Source organism: Uranotaenia lowii, chromosome 2 (assembly GCF_029784155.1).
Source record: "Uranotaenia lowii strain MFRU-FL chromosome 2, ASM2978415v1, whole genome shotgun sequence".
Lineage (NCBI taxonomy): Eukaryota > Metazoa > Arthropoda > Insecta > Diptera > Culicidae > Uranotaenia > Uranotaenia lowii.
The window spans coordinates 119624801-119644355 of record NC_073692.1 but is presented as its reverse complement, the minus strand read 5'-3'; the positions used below and the strand labels follow the sequence as shown (position 1 = coordinate 119644355).

The following is a 19555-nucleotide window of genomic DNA, read 5'->3' as shown; positions in this document are numbered from 1 at the left end:
TTTGGCTCTCGTTCTCTGACTGACTCTCTCTCTCTTGGTATCGTATCTTTTTGGCTTTTCCGCCATACTTTACTGACTGACTGATAGCACGATAGCTCTTGTTTTGTTCGGTGATAAAGGAAATTGGGAGAACTTTTCCGAGAGCCAGAAATCGAGCTGAGAGAAAAATGGAGAATTAAGAACAGTGGTAAAATCCATGAAATTCTACAACACAGAACCAAAATTCAAAAAAAGCAATTCAATAAAATACGGCATCGAAAAGCATTCAGGAAATCCAGTGTTGAAAAGTGAACATTTGAAACTGAAAATAGCATTAAAAGTGCTACTTTTCAGCACTGAATCCAGTGTCGAAAAGTACATTCCACGACCTACCTGATCATAAATTTTCTGTTGTTGGCCTGGGTTTCCACATGTTGTTATTTGTTGAGATGCGCTTTTTGTTGATTAATTAATGAATTTTCATGGGAATCGTTCGATTTTGCATAAAAATGAGTATGAACTCGTTGAAAAACTTGATCTCTTCGGTTCTCAACGTTGTTATCCAATTTGATTTTTCAACACAAGCCGTAGGTGCTGAAAAATCCAATTTTTGCAACTTGTTGCATAAATAACTATTTCGACACTGAATTCAGTGCTGAAAAGTAGCACTTATCGATACTGTTTAAAGTGTTGAAATATTCACTTTTTAACACTGAATTGCATTAATGATTTTTTTATGGTAAGGAGTATATTCGAAAGAAATACAATTTTTTTATTTTGTGAATAACTTTTGTATGCATGGAAGGAATTGATTAAATTTTCAGCGAAGCTGCTTAGTAATATTATGTTTACATGTGCAAATTTTTGTGACGTTCTTTCAAATGGTTCATCGACTTTAATTATTAACTGTCACGTGCGCCATCTGTAATGTACCCTTTTTTTCGGTACCAAAGTGTTCATTTTTACGAAAAATTGGTCCTTTTCTAATTTTTTCATGTTTTTCTTAGATGTAGCTTTTGATATTTTGTCAGCTTTTAGTACATAGGAACTCAAAACTGATTTTGAATCTTTTTATCATCTTTTATTTTTTGAAGGATCTATATTTTGTCTAGATTTTCTAGTCTCAAAGATACAATGCTTTAGAAAACTAACCTTTTAGAACCCAATTTTTCGCTTAAAAATTCACAGATGTTTTAGCTTGTGATTATCAACAAATTTTGTTCTACAAAAAAAACATATTGATGGGAATTATTTCATTTTAAACAAATTATTTTGAGGCAATTTTTTATTTTATCATTTTTAACCAATATCGTTTTATTTCAAAACATTTCAAAAAAGCGTTCCAACATCTTTGTTACATATAAGGCAACATATTTATTATTTTTATTCAGAACAAAAAACTATATAAAACGAAGTTTTCTGAGACTATGAAAATGATGATTTTTGGTAAAATGTACTATTTTCTCGTTTTTATTGGTTTTTTAAGCTTCTTTTAGTTATAGTGAATGCCACGCTCATGTCAAACAGTTGTCATCATTACGGAATCTTAACTTATCTTTTTAATCATTTAACAAAAAAAACTATTAGATGCGGTTTATGATAATTTGTGTAAATTCCTCCTTAAGGCGTCAATGTAATCCTTCAATTTTTTAATATTTAATTAAAAATATACCTAACTATTTCTGACATTACAAAAGAACGTTTTGAAGCTTTTTATATTAAAAATTTTAATTTACTTAACACCTTCATTGAAGACTGCAAACATCATTTCGGTATGAAATTTCTTTAAAATTTCATCATATTTCTAATTTTTTTTAGATTTATAAAAAAATCAATAAGAAAACTAATGTTAATTTTTGGTTATATAAGGTATACTATTTAAAAAAAAAAAAAGAATTCGCTAAATGATTTTTTTAAACATTTTTCCAATATTAGCCTTGAGTTGAACAGGAGCTGAAATAATGAACTTAAATGTATATTTGAACTTAGCATTCCCAAATCAGTTTAAATCAGATCTTAAATTTTATGCACGTCGAAAAATGTGATTTTTCTGCCTTGTACTATCAGAAATTAATGCTTCATTTTATGCTCTTCTAATTACTAGGCTACTAAGAGCTAATTTGAATATTTTTTTGGCGTTGACTCCAAATATTCTTGATTCTTTGATATATTTTGAAAATTAGTATGTATAAATTTATTGTACGAATTTGTGCACTTTTTTGGCAAAACTGTAGAACATCAAAAATGTTTTGAAAATGAAGTTTGTTATTCAAGAATTTACTTTTCTGAAAACTACAATTAATTTTATTCGGAGTAAAAGTGATTAAAGTTTTATTTACTAGTTAATTTTCCCCAAATCTGTCGAAAGCGGGAATTTTTGACGGAATTTTCAACAAGATTTAAACAAAATTGATATTTTTAAAACGATAAGTCGAATAACTTTAAATATTTAATATCAACCACTTAAAGGCTTTCTTAAATAATTGCCGAAAAAGTTGTAACCTTATCTATTCAAATTTCGTAGAATTGAAGAATTGTAGAATTTGTTTTTTTAGGGATGTATCTCGGAAACAAAATTAACTCTACAAGATTAAAATCCTTGATTGAATGAAGGATAGCAAGTTAATTTTTAATCATTTGTTGTTTTTATAAAATCGTTTTGAAAAATTGGAAATAATGTGCCCTTTAAGTAATGAAAGCAAATTACAAAAATATCCACAAATTATTTTTTACAAATTAGTTACTATTCGAAACGAAAGGTTGAAATTTCATTAAGTTCTATTCAATTTTAAAATAAGTTATAAATCTAGAATGAGAGCTTTAAATTCAAGAGCTAATCAATCGAACTAGAATAGAAAAAGCTCCAGAATCATATTTCATTATTTTATTTCAGAATTAAATATAGATTTAGAAATAAAATTCTTCAACGGCAATTCACAATTAGAAATGGAGCGCAAAATTGATAAAAATAACACGATCCTATTTCCGATTCACTATGGGAAAATGCACAATAATGCGAAAAACAAATAAATTGGAATAAGTGGCATGGAAGCTTGTATGAAACAAAATTGCTTGAAATTATATCATTGCACAAAACCTATAAATCAAGTCATTTTTCATCGAAAAATTAAATAAAATCAAGAATACAAAAGGTTAAATAACTCCCATCTTCCCTAATTTGTTTTTTGGTATTGTAATCTTTAGGATATTTGATTTTTTTCGAAATTTTCATAAAACAGTTAAAATATTTATTTATTTCTCCTTTCGAAATTTTTGGAAATTTCAAAGTGGGGGGGGGGGGCATGGCCGTGCGAAGGAGACGTTCATGGGGAGGGGGTTCGAAATTCAAATTTAGCCAGAAATAATAACAATATCAAAAATGCACGATAAATCCAGTTAGCTATAAGAAAAACTAGAAATTATGTTCCTTTTTTGAGCTGGTAATTTGGTGGAATTTAAAGCTACGGACACAAAGATCAGTGCTCAGAAATATAATTTAATAAAATAACACCAGATTTCAAAATTATAAAAATTAGAGAAAAGTTGATAAACTGTCAAGTTCATATTATACAGTAAAAAATTCAAAACTCTGAATATTTTTTCGCCGTCAATCGAAATATTGGGCTTTGACAAGGACAACAGGTAGAGACTGGGTTTTACTAATTTAAATTCTGAGAAGATCATTTTTTCATTAAACGAAAATTCGGAATTAAAAAACAAAGACAAACTTATTAAACCAATTTTCAAACATTAAAATAGTTTGTCTATAATATGTGGTCAATTTATTAAAATATTTCAAAAACTTCTGTATTAAATTCGGAGAGTTTATTAAAAAAATCAAACAAAACACTGACGACATGGATTCGATTCCCATCTCGGTACTGGGTGTTAAATGTTAATATTTAGTTGTTCTCGTCATTTATTCAGCCTAAATCGGCTAATACGGCGTATGTCTTTGAAGACACAACACAAAATTTTAACAGTTTAGAAACAAAAAATTCCATAAGTACTTCTTATTATTTCAAAAACTTATTTATGTGATTTAATTGATGATTCAAGAAAACAGCATTTTTGTGCCTATGTTAATTTGGTAAATTTTGGCGTCCTGAACTCGAATTTTTACACAGATTATGTCTATTGCGGCAATAGTATTGCCTCTTGTTTTGGTTTGATTGAGTTTATAATTTTAAAAATGAATCAATGTTGAGTGGAATTAATCATGAATAACTGATGAAGAAGTTAAATTAAAAATTAATATTTTGATCATGTTGATGATGAATGATCTAAAAACGTTAAATTCGACAGTTTTAAAAAATTGGAAAGATATCATAACAAGTATTTCTGACATAGCTGAAAAAAGTTTAAAAACGTTTTATTTCATTTGTCATCTATTTGTCAAACCCTGCAAAATTATTCGATTTCTGCTATTAAATATATCGAAAATTCAACTTGAGTTGGAGCTTCTTTAAAACCCTTTAAATTTTTTTTAATTTACAGAATAGGGAAAAGTTAACAAATATGAAACATATTTTTTGGTCGCAGAAGTCATAATTTCTTGCGGTCTTAGGAAAAGTTGATAATTTATTAAAAACTTTTATTTTAATTTTTTTGTATTGTTTTAAAGTGAATTAAAAAAAGTGTTAAATTTTCTAAAATGATTTTTACCTATTTTTTAAAGTTATTTCAAAAAAATTATTGCATATTTGGATTCAGGGCACCAAATTTAATGAAAATTTCTTCGCATCTTGGTAAATGAAACTTACGAGGCTTTGTGTAATTTATCAAAACCCTTTTGAATGTGGAGTTGAACATTGAGAAGAACAAGAAACTCAAAAAAATGAAGTTGGAATTCGTTTTTTGCAGAATATTCTATATTAGTAGAAAATTTGTAATTAAAATTTGAAATGTTTAGTTATCGTTGGCTTCAAATTCTGAGCTTGTTTGGTTACACTTTTAAAGATGAGGTGTCAAGATAAGAGTTTCAATACAAATGGTTTATTGAATTGCAAATCGAAATTTACAATTATAAATTGGTATCAATGTGGAAACGTCATACAGTGTCTTCAAATAGAATGACTTAGGCCTAGAGTGATTTAGGACGAAATTCCGTCGGAGGCGGGCTAATTTTTCTGACATGTTTATGAATACTTATTTTCGTACACCCTTTTGGGATTAAGAAAATTTCCTATTATTGAGGTAAACTAGATTTTTTTTAACTGAAAATTTTACTTGGAAAAAATCTCCATGAGGGGGGGGGGGGGGTTAAACCCCCGAAACTGTTAAAAATCTCCATGAAGGGGGGGGGGTTAAACCCCTCACCCCCCCCCCCACCCTCGTTCGCACGGCCTTATGGGGGAGGTGGGGGATGATGACAAATGTTCCAGCCTTATAAGGTCCAAAACTTATTTCAAATATTTGCTTTTTCAAGCGCTTAATCAAATCATCGAATTTTCTCTGTGGTAACCTTGCGCAAATGTGAAGCATTTCTAAAAGATAAATAAATTAAAAAAAGTCTTAAAATTTCTACTATTAAACAAGTGTGCTTTTTTCCATTTCATTAATCACATTTATAACGAGAGATTTTTCAACGAGCTCATAAGTTGATATTTTTATTGACTCCGTGGTGTACAAAATTCTTAAATTATTATTTTATCAAAAAAATTGCACGGATAATTATAGATTCGTGGATTGAAGTTGTATCAAAGATTATCGAAAAAAGTTTACATAGAAAATGGGTTGAAAAAAAAATAAAATTCTTCTTTTATTATTTTACCCCTCTCTCACTATTCCTAAATGAACGTTTTTCTCACTGGATATTAAAGTTCTATTGATTTGATGATTTTTGAAAATTTGTAAAATCAACCCCCTCCTCTTTCCTCAAGAGCGAGCTCTAAGAGCGTGCCTGCCATTAGGTATATGGTTAACCTTATATTATAAGTGTTCGAAGTTCTTTGGATAGACAATTTTGAAATATGCTTCAAGATTAAGGTTGTCAGAATTTTTCCAGCACGTATCCGGGCCGGACAAATCCGTGCAATTTTATATAAAAAAAGTGGCAAAATCCGGGCATTTTATTTCAAAATTGACGACCAAAAATCTGGGCAATATCCGGTCAAATTTCGTCAAAACCCAGAAAGTACTCAAAATAAACCAAGAAAAAAAATGGAAAAAAATGTTTTCATCAAAACTTATTTACAGATTTTTATTCGTTTTTGGGCTTCCAAAAAACCTCTCATGATTATTTGTATAAAACTTGCACATAACATTTTTTGTTCGATTGGCTAAATAAAGTGAATAAATCCGAGCATTTTTCAATGTAATCCGGGCAACCGGGCTATTAAATATCCGGACAAACCCGGATAATAGCTGGCAATCTGGCAACCGTATTCTAAATAACGTAAAAATTTAACGTAATTTAAGATTTACTTCCATCGCATTTCAATGGCATCAAAGCATAAGCATTTCGAATTACTTTACGAAGGTCTAACAGAAATTGCATCAAATATATAGAACCCATACAAGCAGAAGCAACAGTGGAATATAGACAAAAGCAATCCTGCCTGGGGCATATGTCTCCAGCATTCCAATAAAGAGAAAGCTCGGTAATTACGTGGCTCGCGATGCTGAAGATTAGAATCAAATGAATTTATTTATTGGAATGCTTAGGAAAACATATCCCTTAACAATATGGTTACCAGAATTCTTTTAGCATTTACCCGGGCCCGACGAATCCGAGCTATTTTATCTGAAAACCTGGCAAAATCCGGGCATTTGTTTCAAAATTGTCGACCATAAATCCGGGCAATATCCGGCAAAAACCTAGGAATTACTCAACACAAATCAAGAAAAAAATAAATTTTTTTTATCATTACAACTCATCAGTAGTTTTCAAATTATTGTTAAGGCTTTTTTAAAACCTTTCATGATTATGTTTATAAAACTTGCTAAAACGAAAATAAGATTACAACACAATTTGTGTTGTTTTGGCAAATAAAGTGAATAAATCCGGCCAAAATCCGGGCTTTTTAAATGAAATTCGAGCAACCGGGCCGGACCGGACATTTGTCAAATTTTGTATTAAATATTCAGGCAAACCCGGATAAAACCCGGCTATCTAGAGACCTTACTTTACAATAGTTTGGACCTATCATTTTCGGAACGTCCTGAAATGTTATGCCGCAAACAACGTCTAAGTTGTGCCCAAATATATGAGTCCCCTTAAAATCTGAGAGCTTTGTCCAAAAATCCTATAATTGATGGAAAGACATTTATTAAAGTAATGTAAATAATAACAGCTGTAAATAAAACTGATACAGTCGTCCAAAGGACGAATTGAACTCTAAAAATTCTGTTGCTATTTTTTTCCTGTATTCATTTGCTTGCACTACACCAGTAGATCCTACCAACGTGCAGCAAAAGAACATTCAATCACAGAAGGACATAAAATGACTTACTTTCCGGTCGACCATTTTTCACCCCTGTACTGTGCTGCCAGCTGGGTCGACGACGTAGGGAAGTGCGGTGTAAAAAAAAGAAAGTGACATTCAAGGCCCTCAGGCAGCGAGCTATTTCAGGATCCAGAAATCGAGTAAATTGTGCTTAACCCCCAACGATTTGTTGCATCATTTATTCACCTGGACAGGTTAGTTAATAGCTTTTTAATTCTGTTTATTTTGAAATTTAAGTTTGGGATTTTTGGGAAAAAAAATCCGACTAAACTTAAGAGTTAGTATTTGATTTGTAAGTTTCCCTGAATAATGCACTTGAAAAGAGCAATTCATCAAACATTTATAGGCCTCAAATTTGATTGGAACCATAAAACCAATAGCCACTTTGAAACCAAATTGAAATCCAATTATAAACCAATCGTATTAGAATGACTGCCGACAGGTCATAAATCGATTACCATATTTCACCACCCACTTCACAACAACAACAATCGAATTGCAAAAACCAATCTAAAAAATCGCACTCGCGTGCAATTTGGCACACCAACAACAAACGGCAACGACAGCAATAGTTCGGACGGAGTGTAATCAGAGGTGTATATCGTGACTAGATACAGCCATCTGTGAATTTGTGAGTGACACGGCGTGACGAAACGTGATTTCGTATCCTTATTTTTGGACGCCTCTATCACTCTCCTGTTGCTTTCCGGTGGACTGTTTTTCCTTTCGCATGGAGACGGAGCCAATATAGCTGCATTTCGTTTACGGTATGATTTTTTGTTTTATTTTTCAACTTAAAATGAGTTGAAAAAAAAAACAAGACAGATAATTCGATCCAAAACAGGTTGCATTTTTTCCACAATGGACTTTATGCCAGGGAAGGCTGTAGCCTGTGAAGCTTGTTCCCTATTGAGGTGAATTTTTAAAGTGTCTGTTATCACCCAAATAGCGTGACCGAAAACGAGTTTATTTGGAATAACAAAGTATCCAATTCAATCTGAAACTGTATTTAAGTGAATTGTTTTTATCTATTTAAGTAGGTTAAATGCCGTTTACTTTTCCAAACATGATTTAGCTTGTACTTCAAAGATATTTTACGGCTTGTTTGGAGTTTCTAGAAGGCATAGAAGGCGATAAGCTTTGAAAGTTTCCAAAAAAAACATTTTTGTAGGTGTATATTCTTCTGGTGTTTTGATATACGTTCCGTATATATTATAGATTGATCGTATGAAAGTTGGAAAAACAGCATTTGACTACTAAAGTGGAAGCAATATACATACCTGCATAATTTTCATTGCTTTCTAAACCGACGAAAACTACACCGTTATCCGACACCTCATTCGTCCCGATCGGAAGTATGCAAGAGAGTGAAAGATTATGCTCTCATAGCCTTAAAATCGTTGCCAGTGACAATATTTTCGAGTGTTCTCATTGGTCAATATGACTCAATTACCATCTGATTTTTAGTCATCTGGATGTACAACTGGTTCCAGAGAGAACATGACGATAATTTTCTCACTCGAAGCCCGTACGTAAGCAAAATAATTTCAAAATTTACACACATAGCGGACTTTCTATCATATCCGATTTAAACTGACTTCAGATGACATTTTAAACGATCTTTTCATTATGCAGTTGGAATTGTTATTTGCAACACCATTGCAAACTACTTAAGTTATAATTTTATATACGATTTCATGTTTACTGGGTTCCACACTTTCACTAATTTTAATCAGATAATCAAAAGAGGTATCTGTACGAAATTTATAACTGAATTATAGATCCCACTCAATTTTGTATCAAAATCGAACGGTTTTTTAAACAACATTACCTAATGTTTGACGCTTTTACAGGACCAATATAATTTAGGCAAACACATTATTGAGCTGATTTTAGACATTAACCCTGATATTCTAATGATGTATCCTTGTTTTATGATATTCTATGATGTATCCTTGTTTTTCGTACTCTCGCTGCTTTGCTTATTAATAGTTTTAATCAAAACTTAAAAATTATCCGATATACATTTTGCATAGCACAGATTCCGCATTCATTTCCAACCTTTCAAATTTGATGGATTATGCAGATAATTGTTGGCTCCTGAGCCTGACTTGATGAATAAGGCCTCCTTTTCGGATTCTCCAGCATAATTGTTCCAAAGTTTTAAAAAATTCTACGAAAAGATAATGTCATGTATCCATTATCCTTTGAACCCCTCGCTTCATAACTCATCAAAAAGTTGAAAGCAATTGCATCGAAATAAGTGGGCTCGTCCTCGCCAGCTACATACATCGGTAGCTGGCTGTCTTTCAGTATTCAAATGAGCCATTTGCTCCAAGCATATGTAGGACTAGGGAAGTCCTCTGTTGGAGGAACACCTTTAGGTATGGCTCCATTTTTGCTCCCAGAGGGTACAATTTAGCCGACTCCCTCCAGATAGGGCTTTGTGTACTTATCATCACCATCATCATCGTTGTCGTCGTCGTCATCATCAACAACAACTCTACAGTCCTTCTCTGGCTGTCGTCATCATTCACATCATATCAACTAAAATTGCAGCTCCCTTCCGTTTCATCGTTCAGGTGGATTCGGATAGCTGATGTCCAGGCAGGGGTAAAGGGAGGCCTCGGAAGGACGTTCGTTGAATAAGAACTGGATCCGTATAGTGCTATTTTTAGAATCGCATAGGACTCTGCCTCGGCCCCAAGCCTTTTGGAGCGAGCTGAGTTGACATTAGATTTACATTCATTTAGGAAATCCTTTCGCACGTGATGGAATACTGTTGATAAATGCTATAGGGCCGCTTGGTTTGTTGCCTAAGGGATGGGGAATCTGTGAATCATCGGCACTAAAATTTCAATTTTTGTTAACGTTAAAATGATTCAATATAAGCTGGAATTCGATTGTTTTGAGTGCATCAACCATGTATGCAAATAATTGAGTTTTCGTTTGAAACGCTACATCTTCAGACTGATTTTCCCACCAAATATTTGGTAAAAAAATTATAATACTATGATTACCGATGCGAAGTTCAATAGCTGCTTATCCGACTAAACATTTCTAGCCTGGAGAAGTTATACGAGGTGAAATTTTGTAAGCCACGTCACGTGACTCGCAGAATAAGCTCTAATATAAGAAAAACTTTCAAGCGGCATTCTTTAAGCTCAATGATTTCTCATTTGTGTAGTTAAAGATTTGTGTTGGTGCATTGATTTTTTTTTCTTTATTTTGAAAATGCAAACAAAAGCTGAGAATTGAAATAAAATTAAAGCTGTTAGATCAGTTTTGATTGATAAGACCATAGTATATCTATATGATACATAAAAAAAGTGCAAAAATCGGTCATCAAGGTTCAAAAACACTTTTCTTTATGTAATCATGACTCAAAAACCTTTTTATTCATTCAGGCATGTAGATTAACATATAAACACGTTCGTGGCTATGGGACCCCTATTAGGGTAACGGGTAGTTTGTTTGTCTTGTAGTTCTCCCTCTTTACTTTCTCGCTCCGAAAATTTCTTGGGGCCCTTCTAGTAAAACTACCAAGATGAGTTTTTTTTTTGGGAATTTAACATTATGATGTCATTCTTTCCTAATATCGAAATGAGCTAGCAACGAACGTGTTAAGAAACATCTACTCGATGTAACTACTTTTGTTCAACAACTACTCTCTCTAGGTGAAATCTGATTCGGGAGCATACCTTCTCAATTTAAGCCTCAGAGATGGAGGCCTTCAGAGAATCTACACATGGGCATGGGTGACGGGATCCACAGGCCTTCGCTTGATCATACGCCCATACCAAATAGTCGGTACTCGGAGGCTAAAGTTTCTTTGGCCAAAACTTCATATTCTCCACCAGCCAGAGTCCGTTTTGAGGTATGGGCTCTGTCTTGTTGTAAAACATCATTCTCGGGTTCAATAAAGTATGTATGTCCAAATCCGCGGAAGCATCTGATTTTTCAAAACGTCCATGTAGACTTCAGTACCTATTAACTTTTACTTCAACTTTTATGGAAACATAAGGCATCTTCGATCCAGATGCAACCGCTCTGCAAATACTTCTGGTAGGATGCTTTGTTGTAAATATGAATTTCACATTCTCTGGAACATCTTAAGCCTTCATGGGTGAAATATACCAATCCATACGTGAATTGGGCACCGGATCAGTCGAAAAAGTTTCTCGTTTGAGAACACGACGATCCGCTGCTGCTTCTTCACCTTAGACAAAAATCGCTTCGCAAGCTCAAGCCGCAGTGTTTCAATTCGTTCAGTTAAAGCTTGCTTCATTTAGAATTGGAACATACACTGAGTCGATTTGGGGTCATTTTTGAATTTTTCAAACACTGGGGTCTAAAAAGTTTCGCCTTGGTCCAAAACTCATCCATGATTTTTTGCAAAATTTTAAAGTAACGTTTACATGAGTAAATTTGAGCTTTTAGGTTTGTATGGGAAAATTGAATATTTTGTACTGACAAATCAACAACATTTTTGTTTCTTCTGTGGAACCAGGTCAGCTGATAGCTTTTGTGCCAATTTATTAAATTCTGAAAGGAAATTTCCCGCTGAACAACTTTGTCGAAGACCGTAACTTCGTTTCTTATAAGGCAAAAAAGTGATTTGATTTTCTTCAAAATCAGGACTGAGTATGTAAAATTTCTCATTTGTTAAACCGAGAAAGCAATAGCTTTCACTTCGATGAGCTGTCATTCTTATGGAAATTATGAGTAAAGCATACAGTAGCATGCCGTTTAAACTGACAAATCATTTCACACAATAGTGTGTTGAGATAAGTAGACCAACACAATAAATGTGTGAAGGTACTGCTAAACATTAATGTAAAATACCCTTTAAGGAACCGAAATGTGTGCGTTTTACACATTATGCAAAAAGTGTTTAAAATGGGAAAATGTGTGGAATAATAACAAAGCGCTTAGAGAAGAGAATGTGTTAAATCAAGAAATATGCAACAGGAACGCTGTTTTCATGTACGGTTGAAACCGAATGCGAGGGAGTTTTTTTTTAGTGTGCTTTTATTTATCAAAATGAGGATTTAAACCAATTTTTTTTTTCACGAAAACACGTTTTCAGTTTCTCCCAAACAATTTCTCCAGGGCCGAATCCGAAATCTAGAAAAAGAAACATCATATAAATTCAAATAATGACGGCATCTTACAATCGACTTATTACGACGATTCGACGTAGTTTGTTTGTACATAGCTGGCACCAAATTCATTGAGAAAAACAACAAAATTGATTTCACAGATTTTTTTCTTATTCAGAACAAAACACGTGTTAATTTTGAATCTGCATGGTGTGTAAAAATCAAAAACTGGCTTGATAGCTCCATATATTTGCCGAACATTTTCGTGATTTTTTTTTTGTAAAATGTGTAAAATGATTTATCAGTGTACCTCGATTGACAGATGAAGGTTAGAGCTCTTATACTCACAAAAAATCCTCAAAAAACGCCAAAAAACAACACAAAACAGACTGCTAAAATTGTTTGTATTTTTTATTCGTCATACTGTACATAAAACTGGACCCTTTGTTTGACTTTCTTTGGCAACTTTGCACCTTCATACATCACGATATTTCGACAGAATTTTAAGGTTAGCAAATAAACATTTTCAGCAATCATGATTGTTGAGGCATTTAACAATAATTGATTGCACCAAATTTAGTCCAACCTTTTTTCTGATTCCATATTTATTGCATAATCGATTATTGAAAATACTCAAATTCATATTCGCATAAATCAGTTTTTGGAACTTAAGCTTAGTAACTTTTTTTTGAAAACTTAGTTTTATTCTGTTCAGAAACAAGTACAGATAAAGCTGGACATACTGTTGTTTTAATCATTGAAACTCGGGAGGAATTTGGATTTTTTTAAATGAAGTGTTCCCTTGACAAAAAGCATAAAATTTGACATTTTGACCATCTTGCAAATTTTAAATCGAATGTACATCTCAGGTCAACAGGAACCCAGCAAACATGAAATCGTATCAGAAATTATCAATTAGGTCTTTTAAAATGGTGCTACGAATCGCAATTCCAACTGCATAGTGAAAAGATCGTATTAAATGTCGTCTGAAGTCAGTTTAAATCGGATATCATAGAATGTCCGCCCTGTTTGTAAATTTTGAAATGTCTTGCTCCCACGCGCACTTCAAGTGAAAAAAATCATTGTCATATTCTCTCTGCAACCGGCAGTGCATCCAGATGGCTAAAAATCAGATGGGAATTGATAAATATTGACCAATGAGAGAACTGGATAATATTGTCGCTGGCAACGATTTGGAGGCTATGAGAGCAAAATCTTGCGCCCTCTTGCATTCTTCCGATAGAAACGAATAAGGTGTCGGATAGTGCCCAATAGGTGTAGTTCTTGTAGCTTGAAATTTATGTATGTCCACATTGGTAGGTAAATGCTGTTTTTTCAACATTCATACGATCATTTTTTAATGTAAATAGAACGTATATTAAAGCAGCATGAGAATATAGCTAAAAATATTGTGCTGGGAACGTGATAAAATTGTGTTTAACATTCCAATGTACCGTTGAATATATGCCTTAGATTTCTTCTCGTTTAAGATTTGAATGTGTCGATTAAAGTCGTTTTACCACCTTTATGGCATTCGCGACTTTATATCAACATTGCAGTCGGCGGAGAGTTATTGCATAACTTATTCGGTGCAACTGTATTCGATGTTTACTCTAGGACTCGAACTCGCGGTCATCGTCTCAGCAAGAGGCAACTGACTGGCCAACTAAGCTATATATTTGGCTTAAATCTTCTTCAAAATGTCATTAAATTCCCGTATTTTGAAGAGTTGGGAAAAGTTGACAAAAAAAACTTCCGTTACTTTTTTTCTCTGAGTTCAAAATTAGTCGCGGTCTTTGGGAAAGTTGAACATTGAATTAAAACCTTCATTTTCATAATCTTTGTAATGTTCTATAGTTTCAGGTGGTTTTTTCTTAGCTTAGCTTGTTTGACTAATTAAATCTACCTTAAATCATTGATCCAGAAATGATAAATACAATTTTTTAAATAATGGATGATCCGATGTTCTTAGATTTTTTTTTATTATTTTTATTTTAATAAAGGTAAACATGTAGGTATATGCATTTTAAATTCCGTTATTGCTGGCGTGGCTCAGTAGAATTAATTCTACGTCGCCAATGGTTGCTACTCGGTGATTGACCGAGGCCATCAATTTTGATCAAAGGTCTAACGCGCCGTTGTACTGAATCAGAAATTGCGGGTTCAAGTCTCGTCGATGAGCCATTGTTTCTTTTTCGATATTTACGGCTTATGTTCTTTTTTTCTTTGATATCTTATGTTTCTCTTATTCTTACCATTACCTTTGAAATTTGTAGAAGCAACTGTTTTTAAGAAAATTATCATTATTTTTTATAACTAAATTCATCACAAGAAGTACATAATTTTATTTTCGCGTTTACTTTTGGATTTCCTAGTTCTTTATTTTCTTTGAATTTTAATGGGATGCCAATCTAAAAAGAAAAAAAAACAATTGCATATGGTTTGAAACTGCAAAACCTTGAAAGTTTTTTTCGCTGATGGAATCAATGCCGTGCCTTCACCATGCCATATCTTTTTTATTCATTTTTATAGAAGAAAACAAGTAAAAGATCGAGAATTGTTCATGTACGGAATCATGTGATTTGCAATTTTCTTAAATTTGTAGAACTTTTCAGCATGGTATGTGATAGTTTATTTTATTTTTATTTATTTTTCATCAATTGTTGTTGGTTTTGCATAAAACTATACAAAAATATAAAATAGTTAGGTTTGTGAGTTCAACGGCTTCACAGTGTTGATATTGAACCTTTCGAAAAATCAAAAAGTTATTGGGCCTTCAAGTGGTAATTATGTAAAAGTTGCCAGATAGCCCAATTTTATCCGGGTCTGCCCGGATGTTTATTACAAAATTAGATGAAAGTCCGGTCCGGTTGTCCGGACTTCATTTTAAAAAAGCCCGGATTTTGCCCGGATTTATTCACTTTATTTGAGCAAGTTTTATAAAAATCATGAAAGGATTTTTTAAAGCCGAATATACGATATACAAACTGCTGATGAAAAATGACGAAAATTTTTCTTTCGGGTTTTTGTTTTCTTGATTTGTGTTAATTAATTCCAGGGTTTTGAACAATTTTGCCTACAGTTTTGCCCGACATCCTCGAAATCAAATAAACGCATTTGCCAGGTTTTCAGATAAAATAGTTCGGATTTGTCCGGCCGGGATACATGCTGAAAAATCTGGCAAGCTTAATTTATATATTTTCACATATTTTCATGAAGAATTAAGAAAATCCGTTTTGTCAATTTTTAAGGACTCATTACTAAGACCTATTTTTGTGTACAATACCATCTTCAGGGTATTTTTGATCAGAAGTTCACGCAAAGTGTCTTAAATTCTAGCGTGATCTTTATACATAGTGAATCTTTCTCGCGTGAATTTGGTGCATAATCAATCTACTTCCCTAAAATAAAAATAAAATTAAATATTAGATGTCCACATAACTTAAATTGTATAAAATGAAATTTTTTAATACGATTCAATTACGAATAACGATTTACGATTCGAGTACGATTCGAGTGATATGTTTTTTTTTCAAAGCTGAGCCACAATAGTGAAAAGTCAAATAGCAATAATAGCAAAATCTTCCTTTTTTATTATTCCAGCTTCCCGGCGCCACTTCGAGATTGCCTTCCGGATGTTCGATTTGAACGGGGACGGTGACGTCGACAGCGAAGAGTTCGAAAAGGTAGCGAATCTTATCCGGCAGCAAACGAGCATCGGTAATCGGCATCGGGATCACGCCAACACCGGAAACACCTTCAAAGTAGGTTGAGTCAAAATAAAGCGTTCGAAAGTTTGTTGGATCATTTAAAACTTGTATCGCTGCTTCTAGGGTGTCAACTCAGCGCTAACTACCTACTTTTTCGGGCCGAAAAACGACGAGAAGTTGACGATCGAAAAGTTTCTGGACTTCCAGCATCAGCTGCAGCGGGAAATCTTGACCCTGGAGTTCCTGCGTAAGAATCCGGACGAAAACGGTAACATTAGTGAGGCAGAATTTGCCGAATTGCTTCTCGCTTATGCCGGGTACACGCAGAAGAAGAAAATCAAGAAGATTAAGCGGGTTAAGAAGAGGTATGTTGTAGGCGTTTTTAGAGCGTTCGTTTTTGTAGATATTCTTTATTTTGGAAAAGCTGTAAAATATTGCAATTTTCTTTTTTAAATTGTGTTACATCGTATTTCGTTGCTTTTGACATTCTGAAGGTTCCGTGACCATGGCGTCGGTATCTCCAAGGAAGATTATCTCAATTTCTTCCACTTTCTGAACAACATCAACGACGTCGATACCGCTCTAACGTTCTACCACATTGCCGGAGCGTCGATCGATCAGGCCACGCTGAAACATGTGGCAAAGACGGTAGCATTGGTAGAGCTCACTGATCACGTCATTGACGTTGTATTTACCATCTTCGACGAGAACAGTAAGTGTGGTTTACAGCATGCTTTGAATTATTTCATTCTCAATTTTTTTCAATTCTAATACATTAACGCATCTTTACTCAATAGTGGACGGTCAGTTGAGCAATAGAGAGTTTGTTTCTGTCATGAAAAATCGTTTGCTGCGAGGCCTGGAGAAGCCCAAGGATACCGGATTCGTCAAACTGATGCATTCGATTCTCAAATGTGCCAAGGACACCAAACCCGTACTTCTGGACTTGTAAGTAAATTGACATCACGGGCAAATGAGGTTAAACGGTGTCCCACTCTGTGCTTCGTCGTCTTTGTAAACGTATCAATACGTGTCCTGTTTAAGTCAAATTTGTAAAATAGCTTTATCTGCCTTGCGGCCATAAGTTCATGTCATGTTATCGTTTTGTCTCCAACTCTACGTATTACCTACCTCTCTTCACTGAGAATCAACCTTTCTGTATTATTGTCGTTCATCTTTCCTCATAGTTACCATGCAATGCGCACATGACATCTATTAAATATTTCGATGTTTCTTGAACGGTGTGTGTCCATTTGTACTCGATCCGAACGGTCATGTCTTCCCGGTGTTTCCGTCATTCGTGGGGTACAGTCAGCATTTTTCATTTGGTCATCTGGTGAACTAACTTTTTGCATGGGGTAAGTCAGTATCACTGTAACTGGGGTTTCAGAAACTCTGAGAACTATTTCAGAAGGGCTGCCATGGGTAAATGTGAGGTACCTTGTATATGGAAAATTTAAACCCACTTTCATCGTCCTCTAGTTTTAGTTTATTTTTCTATCGTACTAGCTGACCCGGTAGACCCGGTACCCAAATAACCTCTCATGTCAAATATAGTTTTTTTTGCTTCACCAGTTCGTGAACTACATATATGACAAACTTGTATGGGTTGGAGACCTATTTCTTTCTTCCTATCACCTAAAGGGAAGAGGAAGAGGGGTTTAAAACAATTATAGAAACTTTTCTTGTATCCAAATACCAAAAATTATCCATTACAAGATTCGGAACTCTAGGGAAAATCGACGGACAAAATCAAAAAGCGCCACCATCAAATGCTGCGGCAGAAATGCAACTATTTAATAAAACACGCTAAGGAAAAAAACCAAATTATATTACACGGTCGGAAATAACTAGCAGTTTGAGGGTTCATTTGCACGACAAACACACTGAGGTCTTCCTCTACGTGGTCTTGGCTCTCCAGAATAAGCACGGGTTTTCGGTATCAGAGTCTTCAATCGCTATTCAAAGCTTTTTTTTTCCTTGGAGGCTGTTCAGAGACCACTTGGACAGATAAACGAGATTTTAGACCCCCTCCTCCCATCCGTGGACAAGCGTGGAAATTTGGCAAATCCCAACCCCCGTCCCCGGATGTGCACGTGGACAGATTTGAAACTTTTTTTTTTTCAAATCTGATTTGAGAGTAAGAAAACATTACTTTTTGCTTTTTTGTTATTGAAATGGCTTATTTGGTAAAAAAACGAATTAGCACTTCCTGATATCAAATCATTTTTAAAGTTTTAAATTTCTAAATTATCATATTTATCACATGCTTTCAAGTGGCTGCTAGTTGTTCACAGTTAAACTGGAAAGCTTAGCAAATTTAAGATTTTGATTTAAACATCTTAGTAAAACTAGATAAAATTTATCAACATTTGAATGAATTAAAAAATTAAATTAAAACCTTGGGAAAAGCTAGATTTATGTAATCTATTGTAAAAAACAAAAACGAGTGTGGCTCCTTAAAGCTTAAACGTATGAGCCGTTTCAAATAAATTAGTTATATAAAAAAAACCTTGGGAAAAATCTGTATAATATATCATAAATCAGGATCCCAATAAAAATAAATACTTGGTCACGTCATCAAAACCCTTAATCGCAATATCCTCAGCGCTGTTCCGTGGAATTTGGAATCAATGATCAGGCTCAACGAGATATGCAATACAAATTAGTTATCTGTTTTAATTAAAGATTTTTTTTATTGAGGAATCTAAATGCGCAAAAACGAGTGAGGTTCTCAATTAAATTGAGTCAGTGGCTTAGCTTTTTTTAAAAAATTATTTAAAGTATGTCGGAGTGCATTTTGCAAAAGTATTCCAAAATTGCTCAAAAGCATATTAGAGTGCATTTTAAACCCCCCGGAACGAGGGGTACAAGTGAAAAATTCAATTATCGAGAAATGTTGACCTTTTCTGTCAGTAGATGGTGTTTTGGTTTGTTAAAGGATTGTCCGTTGGCATTTATATGCATAATTTTAAGAGCTAGGTATCTTTGAATATATTATTTTTGCAAATACTCTCCCGTGCCAAATGTTGTTCCATTTGCTTGATGAGTTTTCGATTTGTGTAAAAAGTTGTATGGAAGGACCCTCCGTTTCTATGTCTCTACTGCAAGGCGGGAAAAGTCTGAAATCTGTTGCCTACCCAAATACTCTTGCATGTCAAATTTGGTTCCATATGACTCGTTCTCGAGTTAAATACTCAATTATTTTTCATTTTTGGGAGGTCCCCTCTTCCCTTCTAGACTAAGCAGGAATCTCAAGCAATTAAGAGAATCTTACAGGTCTCAGAAGCCCCCACCTGCCAAGATAAACGCAAAT

At 33.8% G+C, this 19555-nt stretch overlaps 1 protein-coding gene across 2 annotated transcripts in view; it reads left to right on the top strand.

Annotated features, from left to right (window-relative positions):
* LOC129743740 (calcium uptake protein 1 homolog, mitochondrial-like) overlaps positions 1-17459 on the top strand; it is a 53790-nt gene extending 36331 nt beyond the window's left edge. For both annotated transcript variants that reach the window (XM_055735871.1, XM_055735872.1), the window contains exons 7-10: positions 16133-16293; positions 16363-16604; positions 16734-16951; positions 17037-17459. In XM_055735871.1, coding sequence (XP_055591846.1) covers positions 16133-16293; positions 16363-16604; positions 16734-16951; positions 17037-17191 — 776 coding nt within the window. In that variant the 3' untranslated portion in view covers positions 17192-17459. The remainder of the gene's footprint in view (positions 1-16132; positions 16294-16362; positions 16605-16733; positions 16952-17036) is intronic.
* Positions 17460-19555: the final 2096 nt, after the last annotated feature.